Here is a 23,343-nt window from a genome sequence, read left to right on the forward strand (position 1 = left end):
TCATATTTAAGTTTTAATATGCAGTAGCCAATGACTACTATAAATAGTCAAAGTAATAATAATGATAATAATAATAATAATAATAATGGGGACAAGCGGTACAGAAAATGGATAGATGGATAATAATAATAATGATAATAATAATAATAATAATAATAATAATAATAATAATAATAATAATAATAATAATAATAATTTGTGTAGTAATATTCAGTGCTGTAGAACTAACTGCATTGGATTCCACTCCAAACTTTTTTTTTACTCTAGCTAAACTAACAAAAACGTCTGATGGTATAATATTTTGCCAGCAGCACCCATTATCAACATATTGTCAAATAATTTCTTTTTTGACAAGGTTAATCAAAACTAAGAACCATGAAAAGAGTATTTCATTGTATTATGAAATATATCCGGTGACATTATCTTATACTTAAAAATTGAGAATATTTAAGAGCTTCCAAGTACACAAGCACATGGTTGGTGATAATAGTTGGTCAGAATTTTGAATGTTATCGACCATATACTGAATGTATGTTTCAGATTTCGACTGGACTTGCCAAGTAGATTATTTACATATTTTTCAAATATTTGCTTACATGCCTGTTCAACAATATGTTGTGGTTCTCATTTTCAGTGGTGTAGAGCTGCTTTGCATCATAGTGAGCTCATACTTTGGTCACTCAAATGCATATATATGGCTCTATGGATTGCTGTACGATTCTTCCCTGAAAACGAAAAAAAAATGGCTTAACATATAGCTCTGACAGAATCCAGCAAAAGTGACCATTAACTTGTAGAACGCGTGATCACCAGTGCTTTTATTGAATTCCACTTTATCACGCAAGTGCTCATTAAAAAAAATAAAAATGACACAAGGCACTATTGTTTCTCTCCATATATCTTTATTATTTGATGTTTCTCATATATTTCTATAGCTTAATTCTATACAGGTAGGGTCTTTTGTAGACATAGTACATAGATCTATAAGCTTGAGAGGAACTAGAGAGAGTTACACCCTTCATTAGATAATTTGGCAGTTGACAACAACAAGAGACCAATATCGTATATACACATGTTCTCGCTCTCTCTCGTTCTCAACACACACACGCCGCACACCTCGAGTACATTATACGCGCACATCACGGCATGCACACATAAGGCTGACCATCCCTACCTACGCAGCAGTACATACACACTCAAATCCAAACCAACTAACAAACTAAACACACACATTCATGTATTCACAGGATAGATTACACCACTGACAAGGAAATACACGTGGTTGTACAGTACTTACCATATTTGAGTCTAGATTTCTCTCCATTGCTCTCTTTTGGGTTGTAAGGAAGGAGATTTTTAGATGTTGAACTTGTTGATGGTATAAAGTCCATATTTGGTTTCTATTACTGACGGCTCTGCAACATTACTACAAGCTCAGAAGGTGATTGAGTAAGCATGAAGAAAATAGTGACAGAAGGCGGACACTTGATAGAATGCACATTTTAGTTTGCACTTATGGAAGGTAAATTTCTCTTGGGGCCATTGTAACAGTCTTTCTGTCCATCACACACATACCAACGCACGCACACGCAGCACACACTGCTTCACAGTGTTGAGAACTCTTAGCAACTGTCCTTATGGTCCAACATAGATGGAACAACAATACTGTCATGAAATTAGAGCAGAACAAATATATATTTGGCTTCAATGATGTAAGAGAGAGAGAATACCTGAATTTTGCTACATATTATACTGCATAACTTACCAGTACTGTATCTTAAATGATACAAAAGTAATCATGTGGGCAGCGTCGAATTGAAATGATTGCTACTAAAGTGCAATTTAAACACAAGTTATACAACTTAGAGGAATTAAAATAATTACAATACAAAATAGGTTTTACCTGATGAAACAGGCAGTGATGCGCATTAGAGAAATGGAAAGACACCGTGCTCACAAACTGAGCCAACCTGAATTCAAAAAGAAGATTGAAGTAATCTGTCTTTACCTACACGACATCCAACAACACGGCCAGATTTCAGCTTCACAAAGACATAGGGTGCAAGAGATGTCAGAAAAAAAGAGGCAAATATGGTGTAAGGTGGCCTCCAAGTTTTGTAATGTTGCAAGGGATCCAGAAGAGGGCCCTCTAAGTAGCTTGAATTAGAACTGGAGGGTCGGATCAGACTGCATTGGTGACAATGAAGCCTCTGTGTTGCTCATTGCTGGGCTCTGGAGTGATGCTCTTTGATAAACGCTGCAGAGATGATGATGAAGAAAAAAAATGTCATTGCCAAACATATACATCACTCGCCTGATATGTAATCAGATTGCTCTGATGTCATCACTATTCCCAGCCCTACACGTTATACAGTAAGTAGTGTGACATCAACCAGTTCTCAATTTTTATTTGAATTAAGAAATTAAAAAGTGTATTAGTCCGCGATAACCCTTCTAGTACACAAACTCTGACCTTGCCTACACGTGTTTGTCATGTATGTTTACACTGCGGCATGCTGACAGCTCAGCAGTTGTGTCAATACTGGACAATATGGCCTTACTACATCTTATCACAATGTTACAATAATGATGTTGAGAGGAAAGTTTTGTTGTTGTCATCATTACACTACAGCAGGTGTGAGCGAGCATTCAATGGGACTGAATGAAAGCACTTGTTTCCCCCGTAGCTAATCTCTAGCCTATGCTTTTTCCTTTTATGCTAACTTGCAGTCATGTACAGAGGAAGGCGGGGAATCGGTTTATTCATTGATTCTAAATGAGCATACCTGTTTGAATGTGCCCTTGGCATTGATTAAGTGGTAGACCATGTAAGCAGGCACACAGATTAATGAGGACACCCCAATACTGTAGCCAAGGGCCGTGGTCCAAGGTGGATATTGGTAGTCGAACAACTTGACCTCAGGCGGGAAGGCCAAGAAGCTGATGATAATGAACTGTTAATAGAAACAGGAATGCATTTGTATGTGTGAACAAAAATCTATATACACAGATATGTGATGGGAATTTTTTGCAGTGTGGAGATGAAAAATAATGTGAATACAGGAGATATTCTGAAAGTATCTGGGGAGAGCTATTTTAGCAGATCTGAGTAGGGATAGGTGAGTACAGAAACCAGATACCGGTATTGGTGCCATCTGTATTCATGAAGGTGGCCAGTTTCGGCCACTCCCTTGTGGCCATTTTATGATCAGGAATTAGAAATTAGGATTGAAAATGACTATTAATTTTAAGCAATTTTAACAAAATTGCTGTTTTGAGATATATATATCTTTCTTTGAAATGTCATTGTTTTTGGATAGATCAAAAGTCCTACATGTATCAGTACTTGGTATCGGTATCAGGTAAAAGTGGTATCGAACATGCCAAGTCTTGAGGTGAACCACTATGGACTGATCTCAGCAAGTAAAGCATAGAGGAAGGAAGAACTGGAGGAAAGAAATATAAATGAGCGACGGATGATATGTAAATGTCTCACCAGAAGAAAGATGGGGCAGATGGCGACCCAGCAGATCCTCCAAAAGCATCCCGGGTAGAACCCAAGCATGAGCTGGATGTCGTTGCAGAATCGGGTGGTGCCTGAAATACACACATATTCTCATTAACATTTAAAATGAAATGCTATTCAAATTCTATTTCTTAATTTTCTTGATCCAATAAGGTCCAAACTAACCATAGAACCAGGAAACTGCGACGACTTCAAGCAGCACCACAGTGATAACGGCGGGTCCCGTGGCATACTCCTCAAACAACTTCACCACAAAAGCTCCTCCCTGATTCAAAAACCAAGAGTGTCAGAAAATTCCCATTTCTTATCACAGGCCTTACCCAGGCATGATTGTGTTACCATGTTGCATGTGTAGAGCCTAGCCGTTAATTACCCCCTTACCTTAATTGCGGGCTGGAGATAAAGGAATTACTACTTTAATCTGATTTCCATCATGTAATTGTAAACTACAGCTAATGACATTAGCTAAATGAAGCAGCAACACACACATATTGAGAGTAGATACTTAGAAGTGATAAAAATAGTTCTGAAATTGTCAAACCTGTCGACTTACATATGTGAGGGTGGAGAGCGCCCCGAGGTAGCAGACGCAAACGAGACCAAAGACAAAACGCTCTCGTCTCTTAACCAGGACATTGGGGAACTCGTCAAGCATGGCGGTGACCACACCCTCCAAACCGGCAAACTGGAAAAGGGGAACAAGCGGATAAATGAACTGACCGCATATGTCCATGATATTACAATTAAATTTCCATTTAGAGGGGAGCAATAGCTGACTGATAAATTCATGACACAGAACACTGAGTCAATAACTTACTGTGCTATCCAGACCCAACATAATGATCATGAGGAAGAAGATTATGGCAAAGAAGGTTGCAGCTGGCATGTTCGCAATGGCTTCGGCATAAATAATAAAAAGCAGACTGGGTCCTAGAGAAAAAAGAAAGACACAATGGCTGAGTGTAATTTAGGGAAAAATTGTTAGCGTAGTTTATTACCAGCATCCTTAGCAACAGCATCAACATCCTGCTGCCTCATCTCAGCCATGTAGCCCAGCACAGTAAAAATCACAAAGCCAGACAGAAAGCTGGTTAGGCAGTTCACCGAGCTGGTGATCAAAGCATCCCTGAAATGGGAGCAGAAGCAATGCGTGGCGTGACTTGTGAGTCAAATCTGTAAAATGTTATTCTGAATTTTGGCTTGTCAACTCACTTGTAGCAGTTGTTGTGAAACGGGTTGTAGCTGGCATAAGCAAGGAGGACCCCAAAGCCCGGACCCAGTGAGAAGAAGATCTGAGCTGCAGCATCGATCCATACCTTGAACCAAATGTTGTAGGTGGTAGAAACAAAAAATTTCAATCAAAGGATTTTATGCAATACCCTAACCACCACAATATTTTGCTTACGGTAGTGCTGAGCAGTTTCTCCCAATCAGGTTTGAGATAAAACACCACACCCCTCCAGGCCCCGGGTAGAGTGGCCCCACGGACGAGGAGCACCAGGAGCACCACATAAGGAAAAGTTGCTGTCACCCAGACCACCTAAAACAAAATAAAGCAACTTCTTGTTTCCATGTTTACGTGTACGTCGATGACTGTGATGTCATCACATTGCTGTTTTCATTCAGTGAAATTGAATCAAGTGCTAAAAAAAGATTTTCAGGTCTGGTTTGTGGTCTCATTGGTGAACCGCAGAAGATTTTTCTCTAACCAACTTGTCCAACAGCAATGATGAATGATTCTCTTCATACCATCCATTCATCCTAAGTGACACCCTCCACCCAATTAGCCAAATTGGTAAAAAGGTCAAGTTACCTTCCCAGATGTTTTGACTCCCTTCCAGATGCTGAAATAGACGATGGTGAAGATGAAGAGCAAACAAAGGGCTAACTGCCAGCTGACCGAACCGAGCTGGTGCAGACCGGAAGAGAGGTGCACCTGCAAAACGTGTCGACTGGAGAAAAAAAGCCAAGGGTGGGGAGGAAAGGTGAGGAGAAAAAAAACCCCAATAAGATGCTCACAAAAGAAATGAAATGTGATTCAGGCACAGTGCATTGAATATATAATGGATAAAATATCTCGAAGGAAAATCTGACTACACAGTAACACATTTTAAAATTTTACAATACAGAATCATCCTCCCCTCTTTACGCCTCCACATCCCACTTACATGCACTTACGTATAGAACTCCTCGGCGGGGGAGGTGGACAAGTTGGACCACGAAATATTACTGTCGGTGGACATGTAGCTGTGACAGTTGCCCGTGTTCCAGCTATTGGAGCAGGTGGTCCAGGGAAGGGTGGACTGGAACGACGACAACAGGTAGTACAAGGCCCACGCCATGATGGTGTTGTAATAGAAGGCAATGTAGAGGGCTATGACGCAGATAGCAAAGCCGATACCTGGGCGAAGGAACCAGATGAGAACACTCAAGTTCTGGCTTACACATATGCAATACGCCGCCATTTCCAAAGGATTATACTTATTCTGTTTTCAAACCCATGCTTGAGTGGCTGACATTTCCCAGCCTCAGCAATTTACATAGAAACCAATTTCCAAACACCTGGCATTTGCCATGGAAATGTGACAATTTCCATAACACAGTCAGAACATCTCTGTAAATGTTCAAGAGGGGAGTCAGAGCTGCCGGACTTGGCAGGTTAACTGAAACTGCCCCCTCCCAAATTCAAGCAATTGCTCAACTGATTTTGCTACCTTTGAAGATGGGGCAGATATGTTTCCAGATGGAGATGCAGCCATTGCGGTGAAACTGGCCGAGAGCCAGCTCCATGTAGAAGAGCGGCACACCTCCAAACACCGCCATCAACAGGTAGGGAAGTAAAAAGGCACCTGAGGTGAGGACACGGAAGACAGGGGTTAAAAAAATTGCAATCTCATCCAAAATACATATAGATGAAAAGATTTTTTTTTTCTCATATCTCCCTTTTGCCTCCTATCTGATCATCATTTGTGTGTACGCATGTTTTCTTTTTGTCAAAGATAAGAGTTGATTGAGCGCCTGCCCGAGCAAGAGGTTATTAAGCCAGAAGGGGACCGAGGCCATTCCAATAAAACAAAACCCCTCACAATTAATATGGTCGCCTCTATCAAGTGTCTCCTTGAGCCCATCTCACACATACACACACTTGGAAGCAACACAGGAAATTGCATAGGATTTATTATGGCAGATTCAATAAAAGTGGGAAGGGAGGCTGTGTTGTCTTTTGACACACACAGGCGTTATTGCTTAATTTTACTATCTGGATTGTGTAAATATAGTTCTTAAAACATTTATTCAACCTATTTGTTTCAGAGATCATCCAGCGTTATGGATTGCGCTTTAATGTGGGCTCACGACCAACAATGAGGAACTTAAAAATAAATTCCATTTCAACAATTTAAGCCGAGTTAATCAAGCATAACATTCAACAACTGAAATATTTTTTAATTCATGAACGCCTGGAAATAACATATTTGGCATTTTAATCCATAGTGTTTTGCTATTTTTCCCTCTTTTTTTTTCCCTTTGAAATTTATCGATAGATCTATTTTAGATTATTAAGTGCCATTTACAAGTGTATTAATTATTACAAAATCACAAAAAGAGTTGTTAGCAATGTTGACAATTGTTCTATTTGACAAGAGTACTTTTAGGAGTCCACAATGAAGACATTGTTGTTTATTGCTGATTATCTAATATTAATCTTAGATTTTTGCATGAATATATATAAAAAAAATATATATATATATCAGATTTTGACCCTTTCTTCATACAGACACCATTCCCACTCATCCAAGGCCTCACCTCCTCCATTTTGGTAGCAGATGTACGGGAAACGCCACACATTTCCCAGGTCCACCGCGTAGCCAATCACAGAGAGCAAGAAGTCCATCTTCTTGCTCCAAGTTTCCCTCGGCCGGTCCAAGCTGGTTTGTTGGACCACCAGAGTCCTGAGACCTCCCAGCGGGGCGGCGGATCCGGAGCCGCCTGCGGGCCCTGAGGTCGAACCTGCGGAGTAAGCTGCGGAAAGGCCCGCTCCCTCTTTGGCGCTCTGAGGGGTGGACGTAGTGAAGCCGTTGGACACCTGCTGACCAGGAGTCGGACTCTTGGGTCCTTTCTCCGCAAGACCGTCGGCCAGCATCAGTCGACAGTTTTCATCCTGCGTGCCCTCCTCTTCTGCCTTCACCTCCTGGCTCTCCTTTCCTCGCTCGGCCTCGCTCTCCCGCTCGTCCTTTGTCAACATGCTGGTCATCATCAGATCTTTTGTCTCCATTGGGTCACGCTGGTAGTTGTGTTTTGGTGAGGTAGTTATGGCTGGGAAGGGGTCGGTGAACGCAAGATGGTCTTGGTGCCCGATATGGTGCCCATTAGGGGAACCAATATGGTGAACAGAAGGGACTGCAGACTATGATGGGTTTGTCACCAAGAAAGAGCGATTGCAGACAAGAGAAGTTTGGCTCTTCTCCATCAACTGTTATCAAGGGGATAAAAGCATAAAGGATAAAAGGCGTAAAGGATGAAAAGCAGGGAAAAGAAAAACATCAACTATTGACGCGAGAACATCAATAAAAATGAATGATTGAAACACCAGTGCACTCTAGGTTCAACTTTGAACTTTCATACATTAGTTTTGGATTTTTAAAAAGAGCCGTAATCTAGATAAAATACAAGATACATGAAGTACGGCGAGCAATGGAGAAAAGCCACATTGATTCACTTAATTTCCTTATGTATCCAATTTCATGTGGAATGAATCAGAGTTGCATAACTTTTCATTTTTATCTGACTAAAAGAAAGAGTCAGGAGAGAACAAGAATAACTGCCTGAAACATCCACGCATGGTTTTATAACCTCGCTAATCGATGGTGAGTTAGTCTAAAAAGTAACTAAGACAAATAAGTCATCATGTTGAATCACAATAATTTGTTCAACAATTATATTTGCTCTGCGTGAGAACAACAAACAGAAAATAACGAAAAAGGCAAGCCCAGGAGGGAATAAACGCAAATTTAAACTCAAAGCAGCAATGACAAAACTGATAGATTCCCTCGCAATATATTTCAAATAATAATTTTTAAAAAGTATTATTCCATTTAAGTGAACTCAGATTAATGTGGATTATTGTAAATGTGTAACTAATGACAAAATTATTTGTTGCTGAAATCGAAATCGAGTTTACAATGTAATAGTTCAACCTAAATATGATAATCAATTTTAATTTTTACATAAGAATATTCATACTGAGTGATATATCCAACTGAGTTATTTAAAGCGAACTTATTTCAATGAGTCAAACTCATTTTGCAACATTTTTGTGACTCTGAACGGTCATCCTCATGTGAAAGCAGTTGAAAACCATTATCTCGACAATGACCTAATTTCAGCTAAATACACAAAAACGTTTGACCAAAATAAAACATTTCAAGAAAACAGGAATATTCTTTCCCCTATCTATCCACTTATTAAGTTCCCAAATGCATAATAAAATAAAGTCTAACTATATGTACAAAGATTTTTGTCAATCTAAACCTCTAAAATAAGTCAAACCAACAATGTGACTTCAAAAGTTAAATATTAATGAAATAAATTCCTGTAGAGGTGAAAGTTTTCTATCCAAAGCACATCAACATTACCTGTTGAGTGAGTTTGATAAAAGTCAGCAGCAGCAGCAGCAGCAGCAGCAAATAAAAACAATTGGGAAAATCCTTGCCAAGGGGAAAACAGCGTAGACTAGTACACGGGGACAGCCATATTTAACTGGCCATTGAGCTCTCGAACCTCTCTCGTTACTCCTCTGTTCCTCCCACTCCCTCACTAACTCGCGCACACACATACACACGGACACACATGCAGAGAGACGCACAGCCATGCAGCAGCGATGATGCATGCGCATGAACAATTGATACTGGCTAAAGGTTGGGCATGCTGGGAGCTATTCTCATGAAGAATCGAGTGATGATACAATAAGAAGTGGATTGTGGATCAATTTGACTCACCCTGTTATTAGTATAGATAGACAAACACTAACAGGTGGTTGATTCCCTTATCTTATTTTTTTCCCTTAAATGCACATTTTATTTTATTTGTTCACCCGCCACTACAAAGAAGATACGAATTTTTGCAGTCTTCTGTTTAGCTCATTTAACAGGTTTTTCAATTGGGTTGAGGTCTGGGGACTGACATGGTCATGGTAGGAGTGAGATGAATTATTTCTACAATTTTTAGTATACTTGTGCAATAAAAATACAATTATTTAGAAAAAAATATTTTAAGGCTTTTAAAAAAATCCATTGGTCGGTCGACGCTATTTTTTGTTTCAAGCATTTTTTTATTTTTATTTAATCCTAAATTAAACTGAGGAATCTGTTATTTGAATAGCAAAGTTGGTGCTGGTGGCAAATATTAACATTGAAGCAGGTTCAGTATGAATGAACTCCATGAACTCTGCCTTGAAATAAGATGCCTGATGGAAATGTGTGCTACAATGTTGAAACTTTACATTAGTTGGCAATTTCTACACTTTCCAGGAACTTACGGTTCATGTTTTGTCTCCCATTCTGGTAAATGAACTTTTCTTTTCCAACTAACCTTGGCATACAAGTGTATTCTGATAAAAATGCACATAATTCATTTTAGGTGTCTTGCGCATTTCCACAGAAACACAAATTGCAGTGCCCACGCTTTCCCCCTCAACATATGTTTCATCATAAGAGCATGCGTAAGAAGCTAAGCCCCGCCCCCTCCCTAAATTAAGACAGTTTTAACTGCATGTTTTTCATTCCACGGGTTTGAAGCGAATGATTTCCAATCTGAGGGAAAAAAGTAATGCAGAACAACACCCTTTAGTCTGCCATTGGCATGTACAAACGCTACGCTTATCAGAGTCTGGCAACTCTCAGCGGTTTTCCTGCATACTTAACTTTTATTTTCTTCTCTATGTAATCTTTTTGCAAGTATGCTGACAGAGAACACAAAGGCTGCTTAGGTGAAGAGTACAACGCCCAAAGGAAAAAGTTCAGAGGGAGTAACATGGGGGAGTCTGATATATCTGTGGCCAAGGCATGACCCGATTAGAAACTGGATACAGTTTCGACAAAAAAAAAAAAAAAGAAAAGAAAAATAGTGGAACGAATCAGTCAAAACATACTTATTAAAACAAACATTCAGGACATTAAAAAGCACATGGGAGCTGAAAATAAATGAAAATTATAGATACATTGTGATAGCATAATCTGCATGGATGAAAGTCGTAGTAAAAAACCTTACCTTAAATCTTACCTTGGTATGTTGAGTAGGATGTAAACCAAGTGGTCATCACATGTCCAGTCTGAACCCCATCGCACGTCATTGCGCACATTCTAAAGTGTTTGCTGGCCAGCAAGAGCTTACAGGTCATTACAAGCAAGTCACAGGTTGTCTGTCTCCTGGCCTAACTAACTAACCCATTTACAGACACCCTGCAAGAGACTTGGGCCAAAAGGCACCACGCCAAGTACAGGAGTATAATCAGGATAGTCGGCCGGGTTGAAAAGTTCGTGGCGTGTCTACAGAAGTGTGTAAAGTCGAGGCTGCCTAGATGTTGAAATTAAATGAAAGTGTGTCTACTTACCGGTTTCTCCTTCTCTTTCAAATCCAGCTTTTGCAAATGTGTTGAATGTCATTCCAGTCAGCATCAGCTGAGGCACTAGGTTAATCCTCATTACACACACTCACTCACACACACACACACAACAGGAGAGGAAAGGGAACAAATGAAATGTGAAGAATTACTCATGTGTACTGTTCGACATTGGACTTTTATCTCTCCAATTCTCACTTAAATCCTTTTTATTACGCCCCTCTGAAATAATTCAAACTCTGTTGTATTGAACAAGGGAATATGCAGGAGAGTGAAATGTCAGAGTGATGGGCCTAACACAAAACAGCGCCCCGAAGAGGGCTGATCTAGCACCAAATACAAAATTCCTTTCTCTGGTCTGGACCACAGCAGGATCCCAACCAACTATGTTACACTCCTCTGAATATGTTCCAACATAACAAGCACAGACCCATTATTATTTTTTTCTAAGATTATAAAAGACAAGAAGATATAATTATATTATATATTAAGAGAAAGAATAATCAAGTACTGTACAGCTACCTAAAAATCTACTTAAGTAACATAGAAAAGTATTTGTACTTTTACTTCCCAGCACTTCATTTGTTTATTTATCATTTCTTTATAATAATGTATTTGCCAGTCTAATGAGAAGGTGAGTGGGAGTTCAGAGGTCATGCACTGTTCTTTCACTGTATATAGCGCATGCCATGTGTTCGGAGCGAAATTTGTTTCCTGCTTTTGGCGTTTTGGCAGACATTTGGGAATGCATAATATAACTAATGTAAACAAAATGCATGGATTTATTTGTTGAGTTATTTTGGCCTTGCGGTTATTGGCACAGTGCAGCTGTGAAGAAAGATTAAGCAAATTGTGGAGGAGGCTTAAATATAATTCTGTATATATCACGCCTGACTGAATTTAGTGAAGTCTTTGATGATATTTTGACACTTCAGATGAGGCCTTATTAATTTGACGTGACACAAGTAGTGTTAAAAATTGAGATTTATTCTTGTCTAGAACAGTGGCATGTTTTTAAAGAAACATGTGGAATATATAGACGATTTAAAAAGTTTACACAGCCCAGTTTGAATCCCATTTTTTGTGATCTACAAGATAAATCATTTTCAAAACCTTTTCACCCATAATTTTTTTTAGGCTCTAGACAGCCTTTCCAGACATTTTTCTAGTGACAGCTTTCATTGTTCATTCATATCAATGAAGAGAATGGTTAAAAAGAATTTAAAATGTATAAAATTTGGCTTATTATTGGTTAAAAAAAAGACAGTGGATGACATTACCAAGTTCAGTGTTGCATAGCTATTCATTGAAATTTGTGTGAATGTTTGTTTGTCTCTCTGTGCCCTGCGATTGGCTGGCGACCAGTTCAGGGTGTAACCCACCTATCGCCCAAAAACAGCTGGGATAGGCTCCAGCCCACTTCTTTATTCTTGCTAAAGAAACGCATCACCTCAGCATGATGTTGCTACCAACATGTAGCATATTGGGGATAGTGGAAAAGGGTGTGCACAGTTGTGCAACCTTGTCGCTGTTGTAATTTTTACTTTCCCCTCAAAAAGATAAAAATAATGGCAGAATTTTTTTGGGACAAGAATTATCTTAGTCTTTTTCTGTAAACTAAAAACATGGCAATTTAACAGGGGTGTGTAGACTTTTCATGGACAATTGATTAGAGGTAAGAGTAAAGGATCAAGAGGTTTAAAAAAGAAAGGTTGAGGTTAAAAACATGGCCGTCCACTGTCCACACTTAGGCCAGAGAACCCATTGGGTCCCAGGCAGCAAGTATAACAGGTTCTTGATTCATGACCTCCAGGACATCAGGAGAGAGGAATTTTTTGTCTACTACCACCTCGTACACATACTCTGAGAACCAATCATCGGTCATGATGAGGTAACCTGCAGGGACACAGAAAAGACAACATCAAGTACCTGTTGGATTATCACTTGGCCCTCTACCGATTTTACAAGTTTAGGAATCCCAACATCAAGATGTGAGAGCCTGAAGATGTTTTGGTCTGAGCAAACGGACCGTATTTGTTATCTCGTTTGAACTTTCCTGTCATCCTCAGAGCTGAGAATCCCACACACAGTGGACATCAGACGACAAGGGCCTAAACAATATATCACGGCGGTATGTGTGTGTGTGTGTATTTTGTCCGAGTGTGCGTCCAAGTACGCAAATCATAGTTGGCACGTTGCCTCGACTGCCACTGATGTAGACGGATGGGAACACGCGTGTTGGGTGGCATAATGCTGGCTGTCATTATTTGTTTTGAGGGAAAGGATGACCGTCGACTCTCACAGCTGAGGAAAGGCTGTGGCAGCCATCTTGCTTACATCACAACTAGAATCGTTTCAAGGAACACAGAGTACAAGGAATGAATGTAAGATATATAAACTGAGTAAGCACACTGACAACTTTCCCGTGGGGCAGAAGCTGCTGAAGATGCTGAGAACATAATTCATATTTTGATCTATGTTCGGTTTTTGATGGTGAAAGGATCAGGTATCAGGTTCATATAAATTACTCGAGCCCATCTGGAGCCAACATCCCATCAAATTGAAAATGATTATGAAAACATAACAATTGCCAAACTTTGCTCCAAACTATGCAAACGTATAAGCAAGTGCAGATGTGAGCGCTTTAATATCGGGGGGGTGGACACAAAGTTAAACTTCTCCTTCGAGACTCTTAAGGCTTTATTAAAAAGCTTCAGGGAAGATGTCAAGCTCATAAACATACTCCACAGCCTTAACTTCCTATTTACTCTGAGACTCCCTTCCAAAATTAACTCTCATCTACCGGTACATGCCTTTGCTTTTTATATCCCCCTCTGTGAATTCAACCTGGACAATGACGCCATTCCTGATCCATCTTTTTCATTCATGTTCATACTCAAAACATCTCTACATCAGTTTCCCTCTTAAACTTGAGTAGGCCCCTAGGTTCTCAAACATTTGCTGTCAACACTTTATTAATATGGCTGCCAAAAAGGCTGAAGCACTTGTCTTTCCTCATCTGCTGGTGTTTACGAATGTTCATGTTTACACAAACAGCCTCTGGTTTGTGGATTTAAAAACAATCCTAGTCGCTCCCCCTCTCGCTGGGTACTGTATGTGTGTGTTGCCTGATGATGCATGAACAAATTTGCAGTGGAATGCCGAGCCGAGTTACGATGACGGCTTTGCAAGAAGATAAGGGCTGAAAGGATGTGCAGCGCATTAAATAAAAGCTTATTGACATCTGATCAAGTTGCATGCTGCCTTTCGTTACGGAGCCTGGTCAATACTAAATATGAAGCTTGCTTTAATTAAGGATTTACAGTCAGAAACAATTGTAGGGTGCACATGAAAAAAGTCACACAACATGTGCAGTCTCTGTAATTTCTCAATAACAAGCAGTCAGGAATGTGTTGAAAGTTAGCCCCCAGGCCCTTGTGCACTCAGTAAATGTCTATTAGGAAAAACATGATGAATTTCAGCAACAAAATATGAAACTAAATTTGCTTGAATACTAGGCTCTAATGTTTAAATGCCCAAAAAAATCTGTTGCCCATTTTGGGGTGTTTATGTAAATAATTCCAGATGCAATCAAGCATTTAGTGGTGAGGTGACTTATTTTGGTTAGCAAACTAGTTCAAAGTTAATTACATTTGAAACCTATTATTGTTTTATTGTCATTTGTGGGGAAGTCTTAAATTGTGGTTGACGCAGTCAGCAGTCAATACTGCACTAGAAATTCGTGTGTGTAGAAAAATATATATTTATTTTTAAAAACGACAATAACAACAACCTCACACACTTGGTTACCTTTGTTCCCACGGTCATCTCCCCAGGAATTCTCCACTCTCCACTTTTCATAACCCTCTTTTCCATCCTGAGAGAATCAGAAAGAGAAGACAATGAAACGATGAGGGCAAAGCAGGGAATATGTGAGAGTTCTGAGAGCTGGTGCCACTTAAAAGGGGAGACTGACAGCACCATAAATCACTAAAGACAATTCACAAAGAGAAAAGTTGGATGCAATCAATCACACAGCTCCTTTTGGCAACCGCCAGTTGTATCCATGATGGACCGCATCCAAAATAGACACCCTTACCCTCACCGATGTGTTTGTGTGTGCCTACCTTGTCGGTGACAGCGGTGAGGATCATGGCGTGGGTCATGAGAGAGTCTCCGCATAGCAGCCGCTCTGCCTTAGTGAGGTTCTTGACTGAAATTCCAAACACCAGCTCGTGGTTGAAGCTGCAGGTACGCAAATTAAAAAAAAAAATGTTCCAAGATGCTCAAAACAAAATACTTGTCTAAATGTGCCATTTCCCTGTGTAATCATAATTAACAAAGAAAAAAAGTAAATACAGTAAACTCATAAATATTTACATATTTCTGTGGGGGGAGCCTATCCTCCATAATTTGTTAAATAATTTGTTTTATCCTGGGCCCAACAAATAAAAGTAGTGCTTTGCTGCTATTTTTGTGGGATCGTGTTGCCAAGGAACCATGTTGAAGTGAGATGAGGAGCTTTATTTGGACAAAAGTAGTGCTTTGCAACCATCCTGTGTTATTTATAGGCAAATATATGACTGCCTGACTGTCCATGCTGTCGCTAAAGGGATGGAACACAAATTCTGAGGTTTTATTTTTTTCACTTCATGCAAATTGTTATGAACTGCCACAGGAATGAAAGTTGATCTGCGTCAGAAATGTAGCGCAAAGCTGGCTCGGTCGGTGGTTAGATTTTAGCATGGCGCCAGTAACTCAGACAAATGGCGGTGCACCTGAAGGGCAGGCGTGAGAATTATTCTGCTGTGATAAGACAGATGCCTCGTGGAAGAAAAAAAGAGGTCTGGTCTTGTCATGCTTCAGTGAGCTAGTACAAATACCACAGCCATGCAACTTTGTCAAATTGAGTTGGGCTGGTTTACGCTTCTATCGGATTATCTTACACGACCGTTGATCTTGACATCAAAAACAATTTAGTGATTTGCTTCAGTATTTTTAGCTCATCTGCACCTACATCCAGGAAAAAGTATGTACCGCTAAAAATAGAAACAGGATGAGCAGAAAACTCACACGTTCATGTCGTTAATGCCCAGCTTGCCGTGGAAATGTTTGTCGACGTCACAGCCGAACCACACGGCCTAAAATAGAAACACAACAACACGTTTAAAATTAGACAATGGATGTACATTTTATAGCTTATTAAAACTTACTTCTCCCTGTTTTATGGAATCTGCAGCCGCCTTTTTGAGAAGCTGGATGGGCTGATTATTGTAGAGTGTCTGGCGACCTTCAACCATGTTGCCTAGGAACTCCACACTGTACAGCTTCCCGTAAGGGTTGTGGGGTCGAGGGTCATTCACAAGGCAGATCTGACAAAAGTTGTAATTTTAGAGACTTGTGAACAGCACCAAAGATTACTCATAATATTGTCCCACATACTTTGTCCTGCATGTTGTAGAGAGGTTTGACGTGCACCCTGTAAAACTCTTGAGGGGTGAGGGGTCCCACGCGATGGAAATTCTTATCCTTGTCCCGGTACTCCCAGCAGATGGTCTCAGGCGGGCTGCCGAGACAAACGCTCGTCACCCGGAACACCTTCATGGCAAAAACAGAGTAAGGCCATCGTTTAGCATCGTGTGACGCACGCCGGCGAGTTCAGTAGTGGGATGTTTCCAAAACCCCTTGACTTATACTTTAAGCAACAAAAAGCTGACTGACCTGGGTTGTGACCCTCCAAATGCCTCACAATACACATCGACCATCACTGCTACTAATCCCACCCTGTTCAGCTCCTTATTCTTTCCACACCACTTCCCTCCCTACAGCCATTTCTCTCATTTCCCTTTTTGTACCCCACAACCTTTCTTCATATGCATCTTCCTGCTGTCCAAAAGAATGATTTCCTGTGATTTCCCTTCTAACCTCTGCTGAAGCTCTCAGGAATTTCCCCTCATGCTTTGCACCTCTCCTGTCCTGTTTTTTTGCTCTTCCCCCAGGACGGCATACATACAATTGGTATCCTGAATGATAAGAAGGAACTGAACAATGAGAAGCTATGCAGAGAGAAAATATGGCACCTTGGAAATACAACATAAAGGATCCAATAATGTAAGGAAGACATGATGGACAGCCACCACCACTCCGTCAGAAGGGTCACCTCAATACTTCCCATAGTAGGAATGACGAGGTCACTTTGATACTGCAAAACATGCGCGCCCACTGATGCAATTGACTCCGCCCCCTCCAACACACGTGTGTAGGAGAATGTTTTCATACCAAACAAACGATCCTTGAATAACATCCGCATATTGAGACAAAAAAAAACAATGGTGTCTTAGATTACATTCACTCAATTAATCCAAAACTAGGGAGCTGTGAAGCAAAATGCACCGACTACAAATGGCAAAACATGCATAGTACAAATTGGAACTTTTTTTTAATGCTCATCAAATGTCCTTGTACGACACCCATACTATCCAACTCATTCTTTTAACATGAGCAAATTCTCCATTGCAGCCAGTTTCCCAAAAACAAACCACTTCCAGGTGGGCAAACAAACACTGACAACCATCGGGCCTACCTCAGCAGACACGCAACACCGTGTCTGCAACGTTTGCTGTTTCAAGAAGTGTGCGTGTTTTTGAACAAATAAGCCAGGAGCAAAACAGTCATCGACAAACAAGACGCTGTCTTGGGAACGTGTCTCAATCAGATGCCAATGTTTGTTATGTAGATAAGAAGACAGAGGATGAATCTCATGAATCAATTGGAGGCTGATTTACAAATCGGTTTTACTTTTTTCCATCACACTGAGTTTTGGAGATATTTTGACTGCTCCGTTTGACTTAAAAAAGCTTGCACAATGTGAATTTGATGTTCTTCATATCCAAAAATTTCTGCCTTAATTCATAAACATTACTACATAATATTATTATATTACATATTGTAGTATTGTTTCTGCACTATTGTTTTATTCTTAAAACCTGATGTGCTAGAGAAAAAAACAAAACAAAGATTTGCTGCATCTCTGAAAAAAAAACCTATAAAAAAATATTGATCAGTGTAATTATTGCTTGAATGAAGGCATTTGTAAGACTTATTTGTAGATCCTAAAAGACATTACTCTCAGTAAACTATTATTTAATAGCGCCCTCTTCTGGTTAACAAAAATCATTGCTGTGGTGGGACTCATGCAATATGCTTCATGAAAGAAAAAGACTCAGGGACACTCAAGCAATAAAATGAAAGTGCTCTATTCATACTCTGAAACAAAAGGTGCAGTGTAACCTCTGCCATAGACATGATTAATGATGCTTACTATTATGTTTCTGAAGTGTCATTTCTCTGTCATTCACTTTGTATCTGAAAGACTCCCGCAACTATTCTCTCGACTCAGCCTTCTTAAATTGTATTCTAAAACAAATGTTGCACACAAGGATACAGCTATCAAAACCGATATCGTACATACCTCCTCTATCATGGTGTGAATGGCGTCGGAGATTTCCGATTCAGTTGCTTCACTGTCTACCATGCTCCTCAGTTTGAAGCAGTATTCTCGAAGCTGCAAGACACAATTGGAGATAAGCAAAAGTCAGTGCTTCCAATGCCAGCAATTGTTGTGTGTCTTAAATGGAATACATGCACACCTTATGATTGAGAATGCCATTCATTCTGCGGGAGGCCTCTGAGCTATGTGCCTCTGGGAAGCATTTCTTTGGTATAACACCATACTTTTCTGGAGAAAAGACAAAATGATACAATGTTTATCCATATATGTACAGTGACAATTATAGGCAAGATCAGATTGACAGATTTCTAGATTTAACTATGCGGACTACAACTAACCAATGAGATTGACCAACATATCCCACTGCCCTCCATCGTTGGCTGGATTGGAGAGAAGGAACTGGAGCAGGCGCCCATCCATTGGCTCCTTCTTCTGTGCCGTCTCCACAAAGGCGTGGAGGAAGAAATAACACCGCTCAATCTGCAGAGAGAAAAAAAAGTAGAAAACACCAAAATAGTTAGTAATAATATAATAATTTAAGGTAGTTTACCCCAGTGGTGTATTATCCTCTCATAGTGTGTAGAGAAGGTAAATGCATGCACCTCAAAATCTCACCTTGTCCCAGAAGAAGAGGTAGGATTGGCTAAATTCAAATTCCTCTATGTTAAACTTCTTCATGAAGGGAAGACGCATGACATTGAGACATGAAAAGATCCAACATCTTCCTGATGAAGAAAATAAGTAAAGAGACATGTTAGTTTGGGTATGACTCAAACACAAGTCCAATGCTAGAATGGAAATTGGTCTTCCTGCGATATCACGTTGACATACTGATAAAAAGTGGGATCCACATTTTTAGGGTGCCCACTAAGTCGACATTATGCAGATATCAATCATTAAAGAAAATTGCAATGTCCATAATGCATTTAGTTTATGGGTGAGTATGCAACCTTTGTTATTATCACAACGGTAAACATTATTACAATTTTTTTTTTTACACAGTTACACAGCACAATTCCTCTGCGCCACATTATTATATGATAAGCGTGAACAAAGTTAAGGGCGAGTATAAAATTTAACTAGATTAGGTTTTATGATAGTGGTTGATTCTTCTCTCACACTCATGGTAATAATGTTGCAATGCTACGACAAACATTTTATGCCAAATTATTAAAGCTTTAACACAGGTTTGACCTGGAAAGGATGGCCGCAACTTCCCAAACCATCCGAGTGAATAAAACAAAAAAACAGATAAGAAATAGAATGGAATAACTACCTGAGCTTTTTTGGTTAGTGACAGGCTTGCCCTCTGTGGGGATAGCATGCTGAAAGATGTGTACCGTATCCTGGACAGTCTGCCGGTGGAGGCAAACTTCCAGTGGGTCGATGCAGGTTGACACATTCTGGGCTAACAAGTAGCGGGGCTCTGCCTGCAGGCGCTTGAGAAAGCCGGCAATCTTCTCTTGACTGAGACCTGGAATAGCAAGAATGGAAGACAAAGCCCATGAAAAAGGAGGAAACACCTAATTGGCCAATGAAAAGGGGATGGGTTGCATAAATACAGAACTGTCTCAGAAAATTAGAATATTGTGATAGTTTTTTATTTTCTGTAATGCAATTTAAAAAAACTAAAACGTCATACATTCTGGATTCATTACAAATCAACTGAAATATTGCAAGCCTTTTATTAATTACATTTGATTTTTTTTAATTGCATTACAGAAAATAAAGAACTTCATCACAATATTCTAATTTTCTGATACAGTCCTATCCACGTTGTATTAAGCAATTTAACATGGAAGGGAACTTTAATATGGACAAGCATAATATAAATAAAATGAATTTAAAAAAAATAACATAAATCTCGGCAAGCATCCGCGCAGGCTGAAACTAGGCTCATGTACAGCAATAAAAAAACAAAAACAAAAAAGCAATGCCAGATCATAGTTGAAGCTCCGTAAACGACGCAAAGTTCTTACATGGCATGACTAATTAATGAAAAGTCTTGATTTGGTTACTGTCGTTAAGTCAGCAACAACAAAAGATGACTGACGTGTAATCTCACGCAAGATCAGGGTTGGGCACGTCTGTTGTGCATATTGACGAAACCTGAAATAATTATGTTCCTTTCACATGCATTAACAGTTTCATTAGCACATGCACAAGTCCACTAGTGACAATCTGAGCTACTTTCAACCGTTTTTTTTTTAAACAAGTGCGTCTATTTAAAGCGTGATTGGTTTTTAATGCTATGTTTATCTTTCAAATACAAAGCTGTGAACTTAAAGACAAAGCCACCGCGCTTGGTAGACATGCTAGCTTGAGAATGCTAACTTAGCCGATTAGCTTCCTCAATTGTCATGATCAAGCTGACATGCATTGCCAGGCTTAAAAACAACAACATGGGCATTTAAACGTGATAAAGCATCAGCAAACCTACCAGGTTCCATATTTTCTTAGAGCTTGAGTAGTGTTGTTTTTCGTGATGGAATATAAATAAAACAAAAATCACCGGTTCTTGGTTGACGTCAGACACCGTCAATGTCAATAAGGAGGGTGCGCTCGTTTCTTTCTTCCGTGTCAATTCTTGGAAGTAGAGATGGGCGGAGTTTAAAGTGGAGCTCTGTGATATCGTAACCGCCCCATCCCGATACGCCGTTCATTACAGTCATTCTCTAACAAAATTCTGTCTAGTCTAGTTTATGACCATTCTCAGCATAGTAGCCTAAAACATTTACGTTGCAAAACATCAGATATTGTTGATATTGTTATCAATATGGATGAATTCCATATGCCTCTTTCACTGCAAGAAAATGAAAGAATGACCAAATAAGCTTCCCAAAAGTATTGGAAACCCACCCCCCCCCATATATTACAAATGCCATTCACCTAATCTCGTGTTAAAATGCAAAAATGACAAATGCAAAACTCACACAAAATACAACATTTTATTTGTTGAATACATTTCCAGCGGCACATTACATAACGAAATATACATTTACATTAGACACCTTTGAAATTCATATATATTTCTCATCCTGTTATATTTCCTTATGTACCTTTCAATTATTTTTTACAATACTAAAAAAAATATCTTTTAATAAATTAAGAATATTAACAGTGAAAAAGCGGCAAGGCATTTAGGGCTGCTGCAAACTCAATGAGAAATATAATTTTTAACTGGTTTCTTTGCCTGTTTTCTTTTCTCCAGATAATTATTCTCATAAAAATGTATTCTGTCAAAATAACATTTAGAAACCAAAATTGGGTTTCATCACAGGAAGCATGAATACTCATAAGTAGTATTTCCCCTAGCTCCCTTTTGTCCAACTGATGCCCCAAAAATCCATAATTTAAACTAGTCTTGCCTAGTTGTGCATGTAAGCAACTACCTTTGCATTGCACATTTAATGGATGCCATAAAAACAGAATAACTTCAATTTCACATTCATTATGTTTTTGCCAGAACTGGTTAAAAGGTTAATTCAGCCTTTTTCATGTCATCAAGTTATGACAGGAAAATATATCATACACATAGTACACAGGTACGGTGAGCTAGCAAGCCTGAATAGGAGGTATCAGAGAGCAAAATGTTTTCAGAGTGCAAAAATCTGTTTAAAAAAAAAAAGAAAAGAGTGAAACCTCTCTTGGGTGATTTTATCCTGACACACAATGAAAGTAATACGCAGTTACAATACGAGTAGAGAATAAAATCTTGAAATATTCATGCAGTACCACGTACTGCACAACATTTTTCAGCAAAACAAGCACATGAATTGCGGGATTTGACATCCTGACAAAAATAAAAAATACTATCACACGGGACGACTGAATTCCGGCAGCGGTCATAGTGCAGCAGCGAGCAAGGTAACAAAAAAAAAATGTCCTACAAAAGAACATTTTCATACACACAACAAATCCTACACTGATACACTTCCAATACCTCACTAATGAACGTATGATTTTATTTTAATATGATCTATTTGCCAGATCATTTTTAGACATGGGGCACACCTTAACCTCTAAACTGGCCAGCAGCCGACAAGCTAAAAACCTTAATAAGCCTTTAGCTTATGTTCCCATTAAACCTGGGTACGGTGTTAAGCTAACACAGACTAATTGGATAAAAGCTTTAGACAGATCGAGCTCACCGCAATAATCACAGTATTACAGCCTGGCCAGGGTTAGTAAATCCGATATGAACAATTTACCACATAGTGTAAATGCACCGAGCATTGGTAAAATATTAAATTATTCCTGTCTGCCAAAAGTCTGTCAAAAAGAACCTCAAAAATACAATTTGGTGCTATACACTCACAGTATTGCCAGTTATTTTGGGGACCATGGTGTCCCTTGGTAGTCTTGCCTGATCAACCGTGGCTTGGGGACGTGGTTTTAAAATGATTTGGTTTTTGAATTTCCTTTTGTGTTTTGCAGAGCTCCATTCACGGGCCCTCTGAAGTTACTCGGACTGAAAGAGAAATGGAGAAATATTGATATGTCTGTGGTTGAATGAATGACATTACTGCAACAAGAAAAATATTGTAAGTTTGAAAAATAATGAATACAGATTAATGGAATTTTAGTATCGAGACGACCTTTAGAGATTTATTTACGTTATTGCATATTCGATCAAACATTTACTTTCCCTTCATACACTTTTTTATTGTCATCGTGCACAGCAGACAC

At 39.3% G+C, this 23,343-nt stretch overlaps 3 protein-coding genes and 1 long non-coding RNA gene across 9 annotated transcripts in view; 1 reads left to right on the forward strand and 3 right to left on the reverse strand.

The window, feature by feature from the left end:
- Positions 1-882: 882 nt before the first annotated feature.
- slc6a4a (solute carrier family 6 member 4a) lies at positions 883-7,799 on the reverse strand. The gene is made up of 13 exons (XM_049725215.2): positions 7,331-7,799; positions 6,241-6,375; positions 5,705-5,927; positions 5,340-5,478; positions 4,932-5,066; positions 4,739-4,842; positions 4,525-4,652; positions 4,344-4,456; positions 4,080-4,211; positions 3,692-3,791; positions 3,497-3,597; positions 2,787-2,954; positions 883-2,257 (listed from the first exon to the last, which is right to left on the reverse strand). Exons 1-13 carry the CDS (start codon positions 7,797-7,799, stop codon positions 2,183-2,185), a joined length of 2,022 nt encoding a protein of 673 aa, XP_049581172.1. The 3' UTR covers positions 883-2,182.
- LOC137840429 (uncharacterized) lies at positions 6,217-9,194 on the forward strand. The gene is made up of 2 exons (XR_011087070.1): positions 6,217-6,355; positions 7,302-9,194. It is a non-coding gene; the product is annotated as an uncharacterized lncRNA (long non-coding RNA).
- Positions 9,195-12,110: 2,916 nt separating this feature from the next.
- blmh (bleomycin hydrolase) lies at positions 12,111-21,253 on the reverse strand. The gene is made up of 12 exons (XM_049725216.1): positions 21,095-21,253; positions 19,931-20,128; positions 19,270-19,379; positions 18,993-19,134; positions 18,794-18,882; positions 18,616-18,708; positions 16,587-16,742; positions 16,358-16,516; positions 16,218-16,285; positions 15,272-15,389; positions 14,955-15,021; positions 12,111-13,040 (listed from the first exon to the last, which is right to left on the reverse strand). The coding sequence occupies exons 1-12, from the start codon at positions 21,102-21,104 to the stop codon at positions 12,892-12,894; spliced, it is 1,359 nt and encodes a 452-aa protein (XP_049581173.1). The 5' UTR covers positions 21,105-21,253; the 3' UTR covers positions 12,111-12,891.
- Positions 21,254-21,583: 330 nt separating this feature from the next.
- Positions 21,584-23,343, reverse strand: part of LOC125971954 (rap1 GTPase-activating protein 2) — a 35,147-nt gene continuing 33,387 nt past the window's right edge. For all 6 annotated transcript variants that reach the window (XM_049725149.2, XM_049725146.2, XM_049725147.2 and 3 more), the window contains one exon: positions 21,584-23,125. In XM_049725149.2, coding sequence (XP_049581106.1) covers positions 23,117-23,125 — 9 coding nt within the window. In that variant the 3' untranslated portion in view covers positions 21,584-23,116. The remainder of the gene's footprint in view (positions 23,126-23,343) is intronic.

Source organism: Syngnathus scovelli, chromosome 7 (genome assembly GCF_024217435.2).
Source record: "Syngnathus scovelli strain Florida chromosome 7, RoL_Ssco_1.2, whole genome shotgun sequence".
Lineage (NCBI taxonomy): Eukaryota > Metazoa > Chordata > Actinopteri > Syngnathiformes > Syngnathidae > Syngnathus > Syngnathus scovelli.

Bases quoted from the DNA above. Each gene is read 5' to 3' on its own strand.
- slc6a4a (XM_049725215.2), bottom strand. From the start codon at position 7,799: ATGGAGACAAAAGATCTGATGATGACCAGCATGTTGACAAAGGACGAG. The intron at 4,653-4,738 runs GTGAGTTGACAA...CTCCCATTTCAG, and splicing joins TTTCACAACAACTGCTACAA to GGATGCTTTGATCACCAGCT. The intron at 2,955-3,496 runs GTGAGACATTTA...TTCTATTAACAG, and splicing joins TCTGCCCCATCTTTCTTCTG to TTCATTATCATCAGCTTCTT.
- blmh (XM_049725216.1), bottom strand. The intron at 19,380-19,930 runs GTAGTTATTCCA...TTTCTTCATCAG, and splicing joins CACTAACCAAAAAAGCTCAG to GAAGATGTTGGATCTTTTCA. The intron at 15,022-15,271 runs GTAGGCACACAC...TGATTCTCTCAG, and splicing joins TCACCGCTGTCACCGACAAG to GATGGAAAAGAGGGTTATGA.